General features: G+C 39.0%; 3 protein-coding genes across 3 annotated transcripts in view; all 3 read left to right on the forward strand.

The window, feature by feature from the left end:
* Positions 1–1098: 1098 nt before the first annotated feature.
* Positions 1099–6358, forward strand: LOC145908290 (uncharacterized). The gene is made up of 10 exons (XM_082995540.1): positions 1099–1228; positions 1417–1530; positions 2142–2324; positions 3469–3597; positions 3705–3821; positions 4043–4165; positions 4402–4524; positions 4915–5034; positions 5135–5257; positions 6068–6358. The coding sequence occupies exons 1-10, from the start codon at positions 1138–1140 to the stop codon at positions 6178–6180; spliced, it is 1236 nt and encodes a 411-aa protein (XP_082851666.1). The 5' UTR covers positions 1099–1137; the 3' UTR covers positions 6181–6358.
* Positions 6359–7218: 860 nt separating this feature from the next.
* LOC145908288 (uncharacterized) overlaps positions 7219–20921 on the forward strand; it is a 52913-nt gene continuing 39210 nt past the window's right edge. The window contains exons 1-14 of the mRNA XM_082995538.1: positions 7219–7395; positions 7569–7700; positions 7791–7967; positions 8963–9097; positions 9200–9331; positions 9512–9646; positions 9987–10115; positions 10218–10349; positions 10509–10643; positions 10822–10944; positions 11170–11304; positions 11645–11773; positions 11980–12105; positions 12370–12489. Of these exons, the coding sequence (XP_082851664.1) occupies positions 7317–7395; positions 7569–7700; positions 7791–7967; positions 8963–9097; positions 9200–9331; positions 9512–9646; positions 9987–10115; positions 10218–10349; positions 10509–10643; positions 10822–10944; positions 11170–11304; positions 11645–11773; positions 11980–12105; positions 12370–12489 (1819 nt within the window). The 5' untranslated portion in view covers positions 7219–7316. The remainder of the gene's footprint in view (positions 7396–7568; positions 7701–7790; positions 7968–8962; positions 9098–9199; positions 9332–9511; positions 9647–9986; positions 10116–10217; positions 10350–10508; positions 10644–10821; positions 10945–11169; positions 11305–11644; positions 11774–11979; positions 12106–12369; positions 12490–20921) is intronic.
* Positions 15806–18045, forward strand: LOC145908294 (uncharacterized). Its single transcript, XM_082995543.1, has 7 exons — positions 15806–16002; positions 16370–16501; positions 16569–16745; positions 16905–17024; positions 17106–17231; positions 17389–17508; positions 17726–18045. Exons 1-7 carry the CDS (start codon positions 15924–15926, stop codon positions 17836–17838), a joined length of 867 nt encoding a protein of 288 aa, XP_082851669.1. The 5' UTR covers positions 15806–15923; the 3' UTR covers positions 17839–18045.

Genomic DNA, 20921 nt, shown 5'->3' on the forward strand with positions numbered 1-20921 from the left:
TGTCAATATAGCCATGCATGCAGCAGGCAAAGTACGCCATGAACATATATCATTGGTAAAACTCTTTTGTCTGCCACTGGAATATATTTTTAACGGTATAACGGGTCTTAAGGGGTCGGGCGATCGCCTCATTCTCCCCCTGTATCCACCTCTTCATGCATGCAGAATATATAATAAACCGTGATCATGCAGAATGAGACTATTATCCCAATGAAGCTTCTGGAAAGCAATACCTTGCTGTAGCAGTGGCTAACCTATGACATTGCACAATTAATAGAATAAAAAAATTATACAAAATTATATGCGCAAAAGAGACATAATAATCAATGAGAGCTGCATACAGGGTGTATACACGCACTGTTTCGACCTGTAAGGTCTCATCAGTGCAGCTGTTGATGTGGCACTGTGCTAGCTGGTAGACTAGCAGGCACACAAATTTCCACTTTGTGGTACCTTTCGGTCAATCGTCGATTATACAAAATAAAAAATATGCCCGCTCGTAAAAAATTGAGAGATGTGTAGCGAAAAGTACATATCAAATGTAGGCCACTCATAGCTAGAAGTGACATTTACTGAACTTAAACCTAATATAACAACGCAGAAGTGATACCATGCTAATATAACAGTGGCATGAAACACAATATAAAAGTAACATGCTTTAAGCGAGATGAGGGTAGAAGTTCAGATTTAAAATTGAAAAAAATCAACATGCAAACAAAATGTTGGCCGGCACTGCCGAACTCAGTCGATAAAGTGACGGGTTCTCTGCAATTATTCGCACAAAAACGTCAATGTTGTCGATTTAAAACAGTAATGCGACACGTAATGAATTTCTCCGTCCACACAGTAGGCGTGACGTCGCGTATCTGTTAATCCACTAACGATTGAACGAAAAAGTGTGATGCGATGACGGTTTCTGTATATAAACAGTGTTCGGTTGCTGAAAATTGTTGCATCGAGATTTGAATTAAAAGGTTTCTGCTAAAAATGACTGTTTCTCTACTACGTGAACAGTGATCAAAATATACCAACTAAGAAAGACTCAGTATATAGTATATTTTATTGTTCGAAATAACGTATTTATCAATTCGTTTTACATTTTAGATCACTGTTTAGAAACTAGAATATAGTAGTATTATGAAGGGAGTTGGCATTATCATTCTTTTTTCAATGGTTGTGGGGAGTTTCAATGGGGTCTTTGGGAACGGAAGCACGACTGGAACATTGTGTAAGTGGATAAATTTTTAGGCGTATTTAAAACAAAAGAGGTTAAATGTCTACAAAAAGGACCAATAAAACTATTTATAAATGCCATATCTATGTACGTAGGCTAGAAGTTTTTGTTAAACAACAGACATCTGTAGTGAATGCTATTGAAAACTAAATCTTTATGTTATGCACCTATTTGTGTCACAGATATTGCAATGCGGACCCTTTCTACAGATGTAAATAACCATATCCAGTATTTCGTTTATGACAACGAAGATGCAGCTTTGGCTTTGATCAGTGGCTTTGTGGCTTCCACAGCAGGTAAATAGTTTTAGGACAGCTTGAACTGTTTGAAGGTTTTGTGTAATATAAATAAACGCACCAAGAGGGCCCGGACCATTGTTGTCGCTGTTATTCTTTTAATTGCAAAGCATTGGTTTGTGCCCGAACAATACTTCAGTTCGAAATCGATTCGTGTTTCTGAATTTTGTGTCCTCAATTTGCAGTTTTCCATTACAATATTTACGGAGAATTGTGCAAGCAAGACTATTGTATAATGATACATTTGTTGCCAGGCACATTGTATTTTAATAGTCAATGTGCCAGAAGAACAGACTATAAAAAGACTCTATTATTTGTGCAAAAAGAACTATAATATTCATTCAGAGCTGCAGACAGGGTGTTCACACTATTTCGACCTGCAAGGTCTCATCAGTGCACCCGTTGACTGCGGCGCTGTGCCAGCTCTTACACTAGCAGGCACACATATTTCCACTTTGTGGTATCTTTCGGTCAACGTCAACCCGTTGGGTGCCTAACCGGGTACAACAGATTATTCTATGTTTCGGCACAAATCGTGCGTTTCATGTTTCAAAAACTTGGTTTTGGTCACAATTTTTTGCTAACTTTTGTGCCGTCTCTGAACTTTTTAGTGCCCCAGCCGTGCTCGAATACCAACAAGCCTTGTGGAGATGGTTCAATGTGCATAGCCCTGAGTGCCATCAGCCCCTATCTTGTGACTTGCAACTGTGGTGGAGGATACCGGCAGAATTACACGTTGATAGCTGGTGAATCTGCACCCCTTTTGGCTGATGGAACACAAACAACATGTGAAGGTAAATACCCTGCTGATGGAAATAAAATGTCTGCTTTCTTCATGTGATTTTCTGTTTGCAAGCAAATGGTTATTTAGTAAATGGTATAATAAAATAATTTTAAGTGCAAACAAATTTAAAGCCTCCTCTGTATTTTTTTCCGTACAGACCGCCAAAGCCTTAACATTTGATAATACTTGTTGTGTAACTTGTACGGTTCTGCATTATACCTCACTCTACAGTTTGAATGTTTGGATAAATAAAATAAAATTATGAATGAAATTAAAAATAACCAGGAAAATGCATTTTACTACGTTTACTGGATCCCAAAAAGTAGTATTGTGAGCTTTATCTCTGTACGTTATATGCTGATAACTTTATTTTGACTGACTGTCAATCATGCGACTGATTACAGGTTAATTAGGATCTGTATAACTTGGTAAATTTATACCACAAGCCGATACGTTATCGACACAAACAGTAATTTACAGCAATTTGTGAGTCACATTGATGTTTGAAATGTTGAAATAACCCGTGCCTGAATGATTGCGAAACGCCTGCCACTGTAAGGACAAAGCAATTAAATCATTGGGCGCAGCGCGGTATAAGTCGTAATAGTGTTAAAAAAACATTTATCGCGGTGCCTGTCGCACAGCGACGGAGTAAAACAATTAATCACAGGGGAACTCGTTAAATCGACGCTTTAAACCACCCCAATATTGGTAGGTGAATCATTTAGATTTAGATAAATTGCGATTGTAACGGAGAATAGTTAAACTGTTACGTGTGCCCACAGGAAATATGTAATATTATGCATTGACGCGCTAGACTGGCAAGTCACGTCGCTTAAACAATGGATCGAAAAGCGTTAACGCAAAACAAATGTAACCTTCTGTTTACGTTCTTTTCTCAATCGTAAACACAAACATTATCTGATGTGATGCCTCACTTGACACCACTACGGTTAAACACAAAACCTATACCCGGATAAAATGTGCTATGCTGTGTCTTTCGCATCAATATAATGTCATGCGTTGCCATTGAACATAGTTGGTGGTATGCGTAATTGTATTCCATGTACGGATAAAAATTTTTTTTTGAGGAATTCACTCCACGATAGTTTCTATAGATACTTACAATGATAGAAAAATTCTTTGTCACGTAGATATCGACGAATGCAGTGGAAATGCTACGGTGTGTGGAATGTACACTGATACATGCCATAACTTCCCCGGGACTTACAATTGCACCTGCCAGGCTGGTTTCATGCTAGTTGACGGAAATCGTTGTATTGGTATGAAAGTTTTGAGTATTTAGTTATTGAATGCGCAAATTGGGTGTGATTGGCTATTGTAACCATTTTTGAATTGATTTGCTAAAAATGTTTGCGGTTTTCCCCAGAAAATAACGAATGTTACTACCTGCCTTGTGATGTAAACTCCTTCTGTTCCAACTCGAGTGGTTCTTATGAGTGTGAATGTAACCCTGGGTATAGTGGCAATGGAACTGTATGCTGGGGTAAGTCAATTATCCTAATGTATTATCCGGGGATTATTTGCCCTTCTGCAAGTTCAGACCAAATTATGTAGCCGTTCGTATTGTTTTGCCTCCCTAGAATCATGCAAGGTAAACTTTTTGGCGAAAGTAGGAAATCAATAACAGTTTTTTTTTGCCAGATAATCAGTCACTTTTGGTACCGGTAAACAGAAAAATAGGTGTTGACTAAATTTGTACTGTAGACATGGACGAGTGCCAGAGCATGGGATGTATGTGCCAGGCCAACTCAATGTGCGTCAACACACCTGGAAACTACACATGTACATGCATGGCTGGCTACGAAGGCGATCAAAATAACTGCACAGGCAAGCGTTCAAACCAATGACAAATTAGTACTTGGCATCTATATGTATATTGTTTTAAGCAAACTATTTTATAACTTTTAACATATTAATAAGCCTTTCAAACGCATGTAATATAAGGAAGATTTTTAAAAGCATGTAGATATATAAAACGCAAGATGGTCCATTTTTAAACAGGTAACAAAACTACTGCAGTACGCCATAGGTTTTTACACAAAGCGTTTCGTAAACCATTACAGATATCGACGAATGTACGCGTGGAACACACGCATGTCCGACTAACTCTAACTGCATTAACAACATGGGAAGTTATGACTGCATTTGTAAAGATGGGTATTCTGGAGATAGAACCAACTGTACAGGTACAAAAATATTATGAACTTAATGACCACACACAGTAAGCCCCATTCTAATGCGAATTCCTGGGGTATTCAATCGTTTACAAAAGTGGTTTTCAAACTGCCGATGGGGGCTTGAACATTTCCGTGTTTTGGGGCGTTATGAACCATTCGCTTAACATACCTATCACTATAATAATCAGGACTGAATTTTGAGACTTCTACTTTAAACAAAATGTTTCTCTTTTGTCTTATGGTGGGACCTAAGATATTTTTAGCTAACAAAAAGCCGGAGAACCCGAGGTTTAACACGATATTCTCATATCAAAAATCCGGGTGTAAAGGGGTTGTGTCACGAAGGCCCAAATTATGCTATTTGCCTAAAATTGCTGTACTTCTTTCTTTGAAAATTAGACATCAACGAATGCTCCCAGCCACGCACCTGCAACCCACATGCTGATTGTACTAACACCGAAGGAAGCTTTACATGTTCCTGTCATGGGGGATTCACCGGGAACGGTTTATATTGCGATGGTAAGAAAGTTATCGTGATGCGTTCGTGCGAAAAGCCCTCGAAAAATATTTGCAATCCGACAAGCGTGCTTAGTAATTGCAAAATTTGTTTGACGCACAGATGTGAACGAATGTACCAACGGACAAAACAACTGTCATGGCAACGCCACGTGCACCAATCACATTGGAGATTACTCATGTTGCTGCAACGCCCCGTTTTATGGCAACGGAACGTTTTGTTGGGGTAAGCTGCAGGTTGATGTTAGCAATGGCTGTGTTAAAGCAATGGCTGCGTTAAAGCAATGGCTGTGTTAAACCCTTTGTAACCATTAATTTTAATGCGCGGTAAAACGCGAAAACGACAGCGCGGCATATGTCGTAATAGTGCTAAAAAACATCTGTCTGTCGCGCAGCTACCGAGGGAAACAATTAATCACACGAAAACCCGTTAAATCGACGCTTTACACCACCCCAATATAAGCAGTTAAATCATTTCGATTTAGATATTGTTACGAGTGCCCACAGGAAATATGTAATATTATGTATTGACGCGCTTGAAGTTATATCGCTTCAACAATGAATCCATAGCAATGACATAACTCTCAATTAAAAAGAACATACTAAATCCTTGCATCGGGAAATGTAATAAATAAGATCAGACATCGCTTACATCAGAGTAGCAAGGCGGTGACCAATCGCCCGATGTACACGCGTGGCGGGCATAATTCTTCGTCAGAAAATCAATTCAAATGGGCAATTGAACCTTTGCGTCTAATCTGTAAACCTTCATAATTTCACGAAACCTTTAAAGTTTATGCAGGATCCATGCCATTTCACTTGTCGTATATTTAGGTTGATACGTAATAGTCTATTACAGGCATAATAAAATCATTTTGATTTGTGGCACAACAATACGAAAATATCATAATATTTTTGGTACACTAAAGATTTTGTCAAACGATACCCACAATCGTCATCACGTACATTACAGTATCATTGCAAAACGCAACAAAAAACGATTTTCTGGCAAACAAATCGTTATTTTCTATTTTAGGCATACCAGAAAACTGCAACAAAGCTGTTGGTTTGAGTGGATACCAGGGGATTGTCATGGTGATTAGTCTAATGTTGTTGAGCACTGGGTTCGTGCTTTCTCCCAGTGAATGAATATTGTTTGAAATTCCCTCGCCCATTGTGATCGTGTACCTATAGGACATGTGTTAAACGTATATGATGTCTCTGTCACCGTGTAAATATACTCGCCTCCTATTCTTTACGTATGGTTAACTGTTGAATTGTGATTTCACAGCCTTGTTTTTTGTCGACAAGTGTTTCGGTTTATGTTCAAAGCTTCTGTAATCGAAACAGATATAGTAAATACAAGAGATATACAAATAAAAAAGTCATGTTATTCAACACACGCAGAAGTAATGCCAGCTCAGTTGGTAGAGCGTTGGGCCTGGTTAGCCCAGGGTCGTAAGTTCAAACCTCACCGGGAGCTTGATTTTTCAGATCTCGCTCCGACTTGTCAGGAAAAGTGGCTGATCCAGCTTGGCTGCAATGCCTTGGCTGCGAAGCCTGTGAACCTTATGTTATTCAACACACATAGCCTAAAGATTGTCTGGAACCCAACAACGTTAATTTACCCTAACTTTTACTCCTTACACAAGAATAAAATCAGATAACACTGGACATGACGAAAAAATCGCTCTAATGATACGAACTTCATATACATGTTTTTGAGTTCTCCTCGCTTGATTTGTAGATTGTTTAAACGAGTGCGATGAAGCGTCGATAGGGGTGTGTGACTGACAATAACGCGTAAGCGCTGATCACGACAACTTGAAACACGCCCTTGGCAATTATTCCGAACAAAGCAGACGAACTCCAAACATCTTTTTGTGAATTGTCGATCATACGGAACGCAACTGGGTGAGAAGGAAGTCTCCAAACCCATCTGGGATCATGGGACCAGAAGAAGCAAATGTCTGTTGAAAACAACATTATTGTTCAGTTATATCGAAAGTGCGATCCGAGTTCGTAACTTTCTGCGTTCAGTGTAGTGAGGGAGGTAGTTATAATTTGGTATCAGTGACAGACGAACATGAAAGCACTTTTTTTAAGTTTTTGTGTTGGAGATTTTTCGAGATTCCATAATTGTGCTCAGAATGAAAGGCCTAAAAGTAACATTTTAGCATAATTTTTCAACCCAATATGTTTTAACAGAGAAACACTTGGCTCACTTTCACTCGTGAAGGACATAAATTGATAAATACTCGAAATTGAGGAAACAAAAACTGAAAATGAAATCTTTGATACTTATATGTCTTCTCAGTGCTTCTATGATTGAATTTGGATCCTGCCAAGGAGATCCAAACGTTTGTAAGTTTGTGTAAGTTGAAGGTTTGATCAAAAAACACCTAAATAACTGACGTGTGGTGAAACGGGACATAAAAACGCAAAACATGAATACATTTTTATTACGCAATTCCATCTAATCAACAAAGTTTTGTTTTTATAGATTTTTTTTAATGTACGATATCCTTGTTGTGCAGATTTCTTCATAAATCATCTTACAAGCAATCATGTTGTTCCTCTAACTTCTCAAGAGGTTATTAATGTTTTAAATTTGGAAGAAGCCACGAAAGCACAAAACTATGTCATGAATCGCACCGACAGAGCCATAAGTAAGTATTTTTTTAAGTAATTTGGTAATGTAATAAAAACATCATGTCATTTTTTACAACAAAATAACTACAACGTATTTCTCCTTGAAGTTCCCAACCTGTGCTCAACCGCATTTGTTCCCTGCCACGTAAACGCGAACTGTGACGACAGTTTCGGCGACTCGGTCGCGCGGTGTGCTTGCCAGAGCGGGTTCAACGACATAAGTACAAAAATCTTTAATGAGCTTGAGTTGGCTCAAGTAATCCCAGCTGGAACAAACTGCACTGGTGAGGATACATGTATATCGGCTAATATGAATCTGATTAGAAACTGTGTATAAGCTGCAGACAGATGGCCACTGTTTCGACCTAAAAGGTCTCATCAGTGCAGCTGGTGTGACTATTAGACGAACTTTGCAGACCAAACGGCCAAGCAAAGACTTCCACTTTGTGGTGACTATACAGTCACCGTCATCCGTTGGGCACCAAACTAGGTGCAACCTTACGGAGCAAACAAGGTGGAAACACTACGGCCAAGCAAGCTTAACCAATAGTGCCGTCAGGCCCTGTGTCACAATAATCATATGATAAGCAATGTGGAGCCAATAATATGAATTTGTGTATAATTCATATTATTGGCTCCACATTGCTTATCATATGATTATTGTGACACGGGGCCTGACGGCACTATTGGTTAAGCTTGCTTGGCCGTAGTGTTTCCACCTTGTTTGCTCCGTAAGGTTGCACCTAGTTTGGTGCCCAACGGATGACGGTGACTGTATAGTCACCACAAAGTGGAAGTCTTTGCTTGGCCGTTTGGTCTGCAAAGTTCGTCTAATAGTCACACCAGCTGCACTGATGAGACCTTTTAGGTCGAAACAGTGGCCATCTGTCTGCAGCTTATACACAAATTCATATTATTGGCTCCACATTGCTTATCATCTGATTAGAAACGTTTGTGTAACGTTACATTTTTTGTAAAATTGGATCGAAATTGTGTCAAATAGTTGAACACATGCTGGCATTAAATCTTCATAACAAATACCTGCTTGTTACCCCCTATCCGTTAAACAACAAAATATGTATTTTGGCCATATGCAATTTTATCTCGAAAAACATGACTTCCTCTTTAATCGAGAAATGTACGAGGCTATGTCAACCAAGCATAACCTTCCGCAACCAAGCGTGCAACCTTACTCTAGCCTTCAGGATTAGATACCGGGAGTCAACAAACCGAATAGCCGGTTTACTTCGCACATTCTTTGTAAGCGTTTCTCGTGCAGATGTGGATGAATGCATAGATTTAGGTCGTGATTGTGGAGTAAACGGAACATGTATGAACACAGTTGGAAGTTATTCCTGTAGCTGCGACACCGGTTATATTGCTAATGGCACCACAGACCCTATCGTTTGTGTTGGTGAGTGGAGTTTTGAATGTCTTTTAAACGCACTGAAAGCATCTGCAATGTTACGCACTAGGCATTGGTTTTCAAGAACCTAACCACAAGCTCATTTTACAGATGCAAAAGAGGATGAATGTGCATCTGGCAACAACACTTGTGACCCCACCAGAGCAACTTGCACTAATACAGTTGGAAGCTTCACGTGCGCTTGTAACACGGGGTATACCGGGGATGGAATGACCTGTGACGGTAAACAGAAACCAATTTACTTGCAACAAATTCGTACAAGCATGCGGTTATCGACAAAGGTGCGAAATTGGCACAATACATTAAACAGGGCAAACATCAATCAACATAGGGCATACATCAATCAGTATAGAGCATATATCAATGTTTAATTTTTATTCCTTGACAATAAGTGATTTACAGATGTTGATGAGTGCCTCACGTTGGGTCGTAATTGCGGAGCAAACGGAACATGTATGAACACAGTTGGAAGTTATTCGTGTACCTGCGACGCTGGCTACGTTTCGAGTGGAACAACAGACCCGATTACGTGTGTTGGTGAGAGGGCCCTGATATTTAGATCAACACAGTTTCTTTTAACTTTATAAAACTATCCTATTCATTGCTGGTGTTTACCTCACGCAACAATAACATCATTAACTGACTTGTCGAATTAGAGTTTGCGAATGCAACAAATTACTCTAAATTGTTTATTAAACATTGATCCTCTATAAATCAATTGTAACGTATGTAATATTTAGCCGCCGTATGGCTGTAGCTCTTTCAAATGAACGAAAGTGCACAAAAATGGCCTTTGGATTACTGTGTACCACATAAACTTGCAATCAAAGTATTTGTTCTGTACATAGGCCAAATACACATTTTTCAATAATTTTAGATGTGAACGAATGCATGACTCGTGATTGTGGAGCAAACGGAACATGTATGAACACAGTTGGAAGTTATTCCTGTAGCTGCGACACCGGTTATATTGCTAATGGCACAACAGATCCTATCGTTTGTGTTGGTGAGTGGAGTTTTGAATGTGTTTTAAGCGCACTGAAAGCATCTGCGATGTTGCGCACTAGGCATTGGTTTTCAAGAACCCAACCAAAAGCTCATTTTACAGATGCAAAAGAGGATGAATGTGCATCTGGCAACAACACTTGTGACCCCACCAGAGCAACTTGCACTAATACAGTTGGAAGCTTCACGTGCGCTTGTAACACGGGGTATACCGGGGATGGAATGACATGCAGTGGTAAACAGAAACCAATTTACTTACAACAAATCCGTACAAGCATGCGGTTATCGACAATTGTGCGAAATTGGCACAATACATTAAATAGGGCAAACATCAATCAGTATAGGGCATATATCAATGTTTAATTTTTATTCCTTGACAATGAGTGATTTACAGATGTTGATGAGTGCCTCACGTTGGGTCGTAATTGCGGAGCAAACGGAACATGTATGGACACAGCTGGAAGTTATTCCTGTACCTGCGACGCTGGCTACGTTTCGAGTGGAACAACAGACCCGATTACGTGTGTTGGTGAGAGGGCCCTGATATTTAGATCAACACAGTTTCGTTTAATGCATAAAGTCTGTTCTTTAAGGAGCTTCTTTTTTGAAGATAATTTTAGTTCATCAGCAACGTAGTCTCGTCAGACCAGTTCTTATCACATCAGGTAGAAATTTGCATCCATTTCTTATTTCTTCTCCTTTTGCAGACGAGGATGAGTGTACAGTCGGCACCGACAACTGCAACCTCTTGGCAACTTGTACTAATACGGATGGAAGCTTCTCGTGCTCTTGCAATACGGGGTTCTCCGGAGATGGGGTGACATGCAATGGTAAATATATCGTAGAGTTTGCGAATGTAACAAATTACTCTAAGTTGGTTATTAAACATTGATCCTCTATAAATGAATTGAAACGTGTGTAATATTTAGCCGCCATATGGCTGTAGCTCTTTCAAATGAAGTGCATAAAAATGGCCTTTGGATTACTGTGTACCACATAAACTTGCAATCAAAGTATTTGTTCTGTACATAGGCCAAATACACATTTTTCAATAGTTTTAGATGTGAACGAATGCATGACTCGTGATTGTGGAGCAAACGGAGCATGTGTGAACACAAATGGAAGTTATTCGTGTAACTGCGACGCTGGTTACATTGCGAATGGGACAACAGACCCGATTACGTGTGTTGGTGAGAGGGCCCTGATATTTAGATCAACACAGTTTCGTTTAACTTTATAAAACTATCCTATGCATTGCTGGTGTTTACCTCACGCAACAATAACATCATTAACTGACTTGTCGAATTAGAGTTTGAGAATGCAACAAATTACTCTAAATTGTTTATTAAACATTGATCCTCTATAAATCAATTGTAACGTATCTAATATTTAGCCGCCGTATGGCTGTAGCTCTTTCAAATGAACGAAAGTGCATAAAAATGGCCTTTGGATTACTGTGTGCCACATAAACTTGCAATCAAAGTATTTGTTCTGTACATAGGCCAAATACACATTTTTCAATAATTTTAGATGTGAACGAATGCATGACTCGTGATTGTGGAGCAAACGGAGCATGTGTGAACACAAATGGAACTTATTCGTGTAGCTGCGACGCTGGTTACATTGCTAATGGGACAACAGACCCGATTACATGTGTTGGTAAGAAGGCTTTATGGCAATAACCGTTTAACACAGCGCTCCAAACGCTCAAAAAACTTTTCTGTGTATAATTCGAACATTCAATTTTGAACAACCCGTTTAGTCATAAGGTTGAAACGAAAAAGTTTAAATTTGCGGTAACTCAACTCCAAGTTAAGACGATCATTTTTGAACTACAGTTTTATTCATGAAACGTTACTTTACAGATGAAGATGAGTGCACAGCAGGTAGCCACAACTGTGATGGTACAGCAGCAACCTGTACCAACAGGGTCGGAAGCTTTTCATGCGCTTGTAACACCGGATTCACTGGAAACGGGGTTTCCTGTTCGGGTAAGCGTCGTATCGTTTACAGAAATCCAACAGCACCAACATATATTGGTTGCCAGTTGCAACAATAAATTGTTTTACTACATGAAATCTACCTAACCAGCAGCACTTCTTTCACGTGACACAAGTTAACCATCAATTCAATTTTATATGTTACTAGAACAACTTTGTGTCCACGCTTCTGGTTTTAGAAAACATGTCAGTTGCAATGCACAAATAGCTGATAGTTGCAAGTTGTAACTGTTGTTAAACCACTTTTTGCGATAGACATTGATGAGTGCGCAACTAACAGCAACTGCGGAACAAACGCTGATTGTACAAATAATGCTGGAAGTTTTTCTTGTGCTTGCCACAGTGGCTATACTGGAGATGGGGTGACTTGCACTGGTAAGTTGTCTTTGCTGTTCCGCAAGATTGCTTTTGTTTCTGTCTTGGTGACGTATATTCAAACAACTTGTTTTAGACATCGATGAATGCGGAAACTCAAAAGTCTGTGGATTGGAGACTTTTAATTGCACCAACTTACAAGGAACCTACACTTGTGAATGTAATACTGGGTACAGCCTGACTTCCGCATTAGCGTGCGAAGGTAATTCTCCTGTCTGAAACTGTTTCCCCAACCTTGTCAATACGCGAAAAATATACTGCAATGTAGTGCGCCAAACCAAACGCACAGGGAATTTAGGTCTGAGGAACTTACACTAACAATGCAGGAAGTTTCGTATGCGCTTGCAGCATGGGTTTTACCGGGAATGGAGTTTCATGTTCTGCTAAATTGTATATATTACACGGAAAAGAAACTGTGACCTAACGCAGGAGAAAACTTACGTCTTGGGTTGAAAATAGGGACAAAGACGAAATGTTACAAACGTGTTAAGGGGTTAAATACTCGCTAGAAACGTCTAGCGAAGTATAACGCCACGTGTTGAGATACACCTTGTGATGTTACTATGTACGTTCATGCGCATGGCAACATAAAGCAACCGGACACACTGCTGATGCGCCAGGAAGAAGAAGAAAAAACCACATGATCACAATGCTCTGTGTTTTAGACATCGACGAATGCCTCCGAACCGGAGCTTGTGACGTAAACGCGGATTGCACAAATGCGATTGGATCTTTTTCTTGTACCTGCAAGACCGGTTTTACAGGAAATGGAAATACGTGTCAAGGTGGGTATTTGCGCAAGTTGTTGTTATTTAGAGTAGCAAGAATACAAAATCAAATCGATCCTAAGTCAATGTTCTGAACACCCATGGTACGAAAAATCTTTGTGTTAATGTTACAAAAAAACTGTTGTTAATGGTACAAAAATACTGTGGTGGTATAAGCAGTTCATGACACTTTTATTGTTCATTGCAGCATTGGACCAGTCATCTGACGCATGTTCTTTTTCACGTCCAACGCACCGCAATGTTTTAGCGCTGATGACGTTGCTTGTGGCATTCATTGCCAAGTCCGTATCTCTTCTGTAAAGTAATATTAAAGAATTAGACAATGTGAATTTCAATCTGTAATGAAGATGCTGTTGTCACAGATATTTGACGCACGATGTTTGGAAATTGTCGCCGCCTATATTATTTTTAGCATAGAGTATATGGAATTGAATGACACCCCATTGTATGTTACCAGATTTTGTATGTGCCTTGCATTGTTTTGCAGTGATGTGATTCTCGTTTGCTTTGTGATATATTCATGTAGTACAAATGTATGAAATTATTAGTATTTTACGCGGATAAAATATGCAAACAATGAAACAAAGTGGAATGGAGACGGATAAAGTCATTTATGGAGACAGTCGCCGATGCAGTGGCAGCAATCCTGAGGCACAGCGTGATTCTCCGATAAATCACCATCATATGGGTCTGACTCAATAACCAAGTTTTTTAGGCGTCCGTACCATTTTACTTTGTGTATATTTCATTTACGTTGTAGTCTTTTGCGCAAAATAAAATGATTGGATTTAATTTGATTTACCCAGTGAATGTAAACGCCCTTACCTTTCTACGCACACTGAATGAACGCTACAGATAAAAAAGCTTTTATTACAAAATGCACGTCTTGTGGATTAGGCTCGTTTATATGCATTAACCTCCAACAAATACTTCTGTTTGATCGTTTGTTATTGTCAACAAAATGGTGAAATAACAAAGAAAGGTATAGCCGAAATTTTAACGAGCAACTATTTCGTGACTTGTTTTGTTCGTCTCCGCATCCGTCTGCCTGCTCGTTATTTAGCATAGCACGGATGATTTACACATGTCGTGTTTGAAAGGTCTGATGAGCAAGACCAGTATTCTGGCTTAACCCTCTTATGTAATAATTTTTTCGGAACACTATTTACGAATCTGCTCACAATTCTGAGAATAAAGAGACTGTCCCATAATGTTGAAAACAATAACATGTTTAATTTATTTAAAACGTTTTAGTTAGTGCTTTTATATATGATTACATGTAGCTTACCTAACTGATGTCACAAATCATAGATAAGGTTCGCGGCGTGGGTGGTGACGTCATGTCCCATTCTTTTATATTGCACCATTTCCTTTTTGTCCACCCCCTGTTCTCATAACGAACAGTACAACATCACCACAATAAACATTTCAACGCCACAAGGTGGCAGGTATAAATCAAACCGTTTTTTTTTACCAGACAGCGATTGCAATAAAGCTGAGGGCCTGAATGGAAACCATGGCATTGTCATGGTAATTAGACTCATGATGTTGAGCACTTGGTCTGTACTTTCCATCAGCGAATGCTAAATGGTATTTGTAATTACTTCCTGAATTGTCGCAATGCGCCTGTCAGAGCATAATGGCAAATGAAGTGTCTGTCATCATGTAAATATGCGTGTATATATAAATATGTGTAATTCATTTGTGTTCGATTGCTTATATGGGGCATCAAAACGTTGCTGTTTTGTTCCGATTAATTTTTTACTACATAAAAGTGCGAATGTCGCAATAATACTTTTCAGCAACTTGTCAGGATATATTCAATAATATATCTCCCTTTCCAAGAGCTGTCATTCCTGGAACACGATATTAAAATACCTTCACACTGGGAATGACTCAGACGAAAAGTTTCTATGGCAACACAAGACACTCATTCATGCTCTTATATTTTAACACACTCATCTCTCTCTCAGTGTTTAAATACATTCAATGAAGCGTCGATTTAGGCGTGCGACTGACAATGGAACGTATCAATGGTCACGGCAACTTGGAAACACGCCCTTCACATTAATTCTAAATAAAGCGCACCAACCCTCGACTTTTTTTAACTTTCCAATCGTACGGAACCGTGGAAGAAGGGCAAACCCTTCGGTGTTACCTGGAACAGATTGATCGAATGTTAAAAGCAATGCTGTGGCTCAGTAACATCGAAAGTTTGATGCAAGTCGCTCGTCTTATTTTCTGGTGTGTTTACGATGTTTTAAGACAAGCGGTAAAAAGCAAGTACAGGTGCAGGTGAACAGACGAGAATGAAAATATTTGAAAATGAAAATGTCCAGTTTTTTACTGTTGGTAAACAACACGATAATAACGCGAGTATCGGAAGAATCAGAATACTAGGAGCCAGAAATTGCGACGGAGAAAGCAAAACTTAAACGCGAAAAGCGTGTCAATTGTAAGGTGTGTCATGAGAGGCTGATTATATTCTAGATAGAGATTTACAATGGAGCCAACAACGAAAGACCCGAACACAACATTTGGATGCAGTTTTAAACCAATCATGTTTTAGTTCAGATAAGTTGGCAATTTGTTTAGAGAGCAATATCTATTGATAAATAATCCAAATTGACCGCACAAAAACTGGAAATGAAATCGTGGATATTCCTTAGTTTACTCATTGCTTCCCTGCTTGATGTCGGATCTTGTCAAGGCGATCCAAACGCTTGTGAGCTTTACGTAAATTTGAAGTTTGAACGAAATAAACATTATACAAAGATTTTATAACGCCCTATGTGGCTTGTGGCATCTAATTACACCTCAGTGCGATTTGCGGCCTTCCATTAGGAAATCACCTTTACTTGGGCACCGTGACAAACCCAGATGGCTTCATCGAAGCTCATAAGCCATTTTTATTTTTTCATGTTTATTGTTCACGTGCGTTGATTGTTTGATGTATCGTAAACTGATTACTTACAAATAATTTTATTCTGAGGTGTATAAGCAACATTGTTGCTCTATGACAAGTCCCTAACTAAACTTGTGGTGGGAGGCAATTTAAAGCCATTTATTAAAGAGAAATCTGTTGTTTGTAGATATCTTCATAAACAACTTTACAAGCAGTCACGTTGTTCCAGTAACAACGCAAGAGATCCTCGTCCTGTCCACTACATCACAGGTTACAACAGCCCAGATTTATGTCATTGGCCACGCTTTTAGAACTTTAAGTAAGTGCTTCAAGTTTACTTACAACTATAACATCATTTAAATGAAACAACGATTCTTGTCTGCAAGTTCCAAACCTGTGTTCAACCGGGTTTGTCCCGTGCGACGCTTATGCGAATTGCAACGACAGTTTCGGGGATTCGGCTGCGCGGTGCACTTGTCCGAGTGGATTCAACGACACAAGCACAAGACTCTTTAATCCGCCTGAGTTAGATCAAATAATCCCAGCTGGAACAAGCTGCACTGGTAAGGGTGCATGCAATTAACCGTGTGGTTGATATGGTAAAACTAAAGGCAGTATATTTAACATTTTTCTGTGCAAGTTACTCTTCTATAGGAAAACTTTACCGACAAAAACCCTTCTTCACGCTGGCACAAATTTTGTTAAGCTACTTTTTTTGGCAGACATTGATGAGTGTTTGATCACTAGCAACTGCGATACCAACGCTCTTTGCACAAACATCCCTGGAAGTTATTTTTGTACTTGCAACAGTGGTTATAGTGGAGATGGTGCGACTTGCAGCGGTAAGTGATATAAGTGAAAACATATCTTGCAACGGTACACTTCCGTTTCGGTCTTGCTTAGTTTTACGTAACTTGTTCCAGACATCAATGAATGTGCAAACCCACATGTTTGTGGAGCGGGAACTTTTAATTGCACCAACTCACAAGGAAGCTTCAGCTGTGAATGTAATGTGGGTTACAGACTCTCTTCTGTTATGATGTGTGAAGGTAATCCCCTAAAATAGCTTTCTTAAGCTTGGATATATTCCACTACCGCTGTATAAAGACGTGTAAATTTAACCTATACCTGCTAGTACAAAGCAGTCATCCATACTGAAATTTTTAGCGGCTGATCGACACATTTAAAATTATTACATGCTTTTAGACATCAATGAATGCCTTCAAACCGGAATCTGTGACGTAAACGCCGAATGCACAAATGCAGAGGGATCATTTTCCTGTGCTTGCAAGTCGGGATTTGTTGGAAATGGAAATACTTGTGAAGGTGGGTATTACAAAAAATGTTGTTTGGAATGTTTGGAATGATTTAGTAAGAACGCTTTGCTTTACTGTTCTAAAAGGAAAGGCAAAATCCATGTATGCTATATAAGACAGACATGATTCTTACTCAACTTTATTATTCTTTGCTTTTAGTGTTAAAGTACAGACGTTAATTATCAAAATACAATGTATAATGAAAAACAATATATGGTTTGTTTTAGAATTGGCCCTACCATCTAATCCTTTTTTCTCACGACCAAAGAAGATTTTCGCCGGCATAGTGATCTTCGCGGGAATTACTGCGGCGTCCATATCTTTTGCAAAGTTCTATTAAATGTTCAGGCCAAGCAAATGTGCATATGAATTGTATATCTTTAATTAGTTTTCAACCTAATCTTCTGTGGCGGCTTACAAATCAACAACGGCAGCCTCATTGCAGCTTGTTTTGTTTATGCTTTGAATGGTTTTGCATTGATGTGAGTCGCTTTATATTATATTCATGTAGTACAAAATTATTAAGACAAACTTATCATTTGGAGTACAAAAGAATAAGACACAAACAGATTTAAAAGGTTTTACATTCGTTACAACTGCAACTTTTTGTAAGCTTCTTTTAAATACTAAAGGTTTCGTTATGTTTAATCGGTAAAGAAAAAGTTTAAAAAACAAAAAAAAGTAACGTTGAAGGGCAATAACAGTCTGTGTCAATAAGTGCAACAATATCATCCAATTTCACACTGCTACGCTGCCATGGAATTCGGATGTGTATTTAGGCTTAATTTCGCTACAATTTGGAAGGTGCATGCTGGGTGTTGTAGATTTGACGATTCTCTAATGAAAACAACACAAAATTGTTCAACCTCACGCATCCGCGTCATAGGTATCGGGTCACAAAAACACACCCCCAATAGCTACAGCAACAACAACAGTCGAAATTTTTAAACAGAGTCACAAAATCACTGACAACACACTTCGATTGGTGGTTTGTTAATAAGAATAAATATATTGGAACGTAGACCAAGAAATTCGTTTACAGACCAAGGAATTCTTTAAAATTGCATATAACGTTGTTATGCGTGATACAAATATTGAAAATGAAAGACAATTTCTGGTATGCGCATGGTTGTGTCAGCACAGGTACAGAGGATAAAAATTTTGGTTTTCTGGCATCTTATTGTGTCATGAATTCAACCGTATTTACTCGATTGAAGGCCGCGGCTTATAAACTTTTTTAAACTATCTTTTGTGCGGCTTACAATCTAGGACGGCTTATATTATTTAATGTCACACCGATATTTCGTCTTCGCTCCGTGTTTCCATGAAATTTACCATCAACTCGCTCCATCGTACCAATACGTTTTATCGCCCAAGGTTGTCAGCGTATCTGACAATTTTAAACGACAGATTTGTTGACAATTATTGTTTTAAGGCACCTAAGTTTGCCTTTAACATTTACGTGCGGCTTACAATCGAGGGCGGCTTACAATCGAGTATATACGGTAAATACAAACTGCAGGTACAGACCGGCTTCATACATAATCTAAATATTAGATTAGTTGGTGAAAACAAAAACGAAGTTTAAACACGTTATTGCATTCCCGCACTGCGACGTGGTCACAAAACGTAGAGGGAGGTGAAATTGGAGTCCACTTTATTTGCAAAACCTATCTCACCCCCACTTAGCCACAAATATAGGCTGGTTAGTTTGCTTTCATGGGGTTGATTGGCGTGTGCCCAAGTGTTTCTGTCTAAGGGCAAATCTTTTGTAAACAAGACTATTGAAATCCAATGAAATAGGAAAATGACACAATAAACTTCGCGTTCGTGTTCATAAAAACTTTTTTCCCGAGATCCTTAGCCAAAATTTTCATGCGAAACTTTCACATCCACAACAACAACAAATGCTCTCAGTGTAGTTTCCAGGTTCTACCGAACCCCACGAGCGGTTAAACATAATCGGTGAAGCGTCAAGCGCACCGTAGGTGTGACAATGAACTGTGTTCGCTGATCACGACATAGAAAAAAACATTCCTTTGGCTTTTATTCCAAAAAAGCAGAATACGAAAGCACCAACTCCAGAATGTGGTTTTGTGATGTGCTATTGGAGCGTGGTTAAGATAAAAAGTCCAAAATTAAATCTATTTTACTTGGAGCTTGGAGATTGATTTCTCAAAAGCTGTACGCTGGACGGTTGGCTGCACAGTTACTAGGGCAACGGTCACACTAAATAATAAACAAATGAACAAAACACAATCCGGTATTTTCCTGTGCGTTAGTAAATAAACACAAACAGTGGTTGCCGCGAGAGACAAAAATTCAAAGAGAGTCGCTAAGTAAAAAAGGTTGGGAATCAATGGATTCAAGGGACGCGACAGATGTAAAAGCGCGTCAACTACAAGATTGGAACTTTCCAAACAAACAGAAGAACAAAAGCACCAACAACACACTTTTGTTGGGAGATTTATTAGTCAACCATAGTTGAGAAGATATTACCAAGTCCAGTAGTACATTTTTTGCCAGGTGCCAAGGGACATAAACTATACTGAAGTAAACTACCAGATATCAGCATAAAGTTTGATAGCAATAATTATACAGTTGGTAAACATGAACGTGTTTGTTGTCTGTCTTCTCAGTGCTGTCATTTTTAAACAGGGATCATGTCAGGGCGACCGCAATGCATGTGAGTATATACCAATTTGAGGTTTCAACGAAAAGTATTGTGCGTTTCGATAAAAGCAAATCTTTCCGAGATAAAATATTGTCTGGTAAAACACGAATATATTTATTACAGATTTCTTCATCAACCACATTACAACCGGTCATATTGTCCCAGTAACTAGTCAAGAAACAATTGCCGTGTACAATCAGACGAGAGTCAATATTTCTGTGGACTACATCAACACTCAATCTGATAGAACCTTAAGTAAGTTTCATTTATCAATAATACCCACCAATATTTTTGAATACATAATGAACATATCGTTTATTGCCTTCAAGTTCCCAACCTGTGTTCAACCGGGCATGTTCCGTGCCACGCGAACGCGAACTGCGACGACACCTTCAGTGACTCGGCCGCTCAGTGTACTTGCCAGAGCGGGTATAACGACACAAGTACAACAAGTTATCCCGGTGAGGCTGTTCAAGTTATCCCAGCTGGAACAAGTTGTACAGGTCAGTGTGTTTCGAAAGTTGGTTGATCATTTTATATGCGGTCCGAGGTATTTAAGAAAATTTTCAAACCACTTGGCTCATTTTAGATATTGACGAATGTTCGAACGTGATCATATGTGGTGCTGAAACCTTCAACTGCACGAACCTACCTGGTACCTACACGTGTTCATGTAATTCCGGTTTTTTGTTATCAGTCAGCAAGATATGCGACGGTAAGTGATGGGATAGCATGGTTAGTATAAGTTT

The sequence above is a fragment of the Ascidia mentula genome, chromosome 7, assembly GCF_947561715.1.
Source record: "Ascidia mentula chromosome 7, kaAscMent1.1, whole genome shotgun sequence".
NCBI lineage: Eukaryota > Metazoa > Chordata > Ascidiacea > Phlebobranchia > Ascidiidae > Ascidia > Ascidia mentula.

Excerpts from the sequence above, each read along its gene's own strand:
- LOC145908290 (XM_082995540.1), top strand. The coding sequence starts at position 1,138 with ATGAAGGGAGTTGGCATTATCATTCTTTTTTCAATGGTTGTGGGGAGT. Across the intron at positions 3,598-3,704 it reads TGACGGAAATCGTTGTATTG|AAAATAACGAATGTTACTAC; the intron begins GTATGAAAGTTT and ends GGTTTTCCCCAG. Across the intron at positions 5,258-6,067 it reads CAACGGAACGTTTTGTTGGG|GCATACCAGAAAACTGCAAC; the intron begins GTAAGCTGCAGG and ends TTTCTATTTTAG.
- LOC145908294 (XM_082995543.1), top strand. The coding sequence starts at position 15,924 with ATGAAATCGTGGATATTCCTTAGTTTACTCATTGCTTCCCTGCTTGAT. Across the intron at positions 16,003-16,369 it reads TCAAGGCGATCCAAACGCTT|ATATCTTCATAAACAACTTT; the intron begins GTGAGCTTTACG and ends TGTTGTTTGTAG. Across the intron at positions 17,025-17,105 it reads AGATGGTGCGACTTGCAGCG|ACATCAATGAATGTGCAAAC; the intron begins GTAAGTGATATA and ends AACTTGTTCCAG.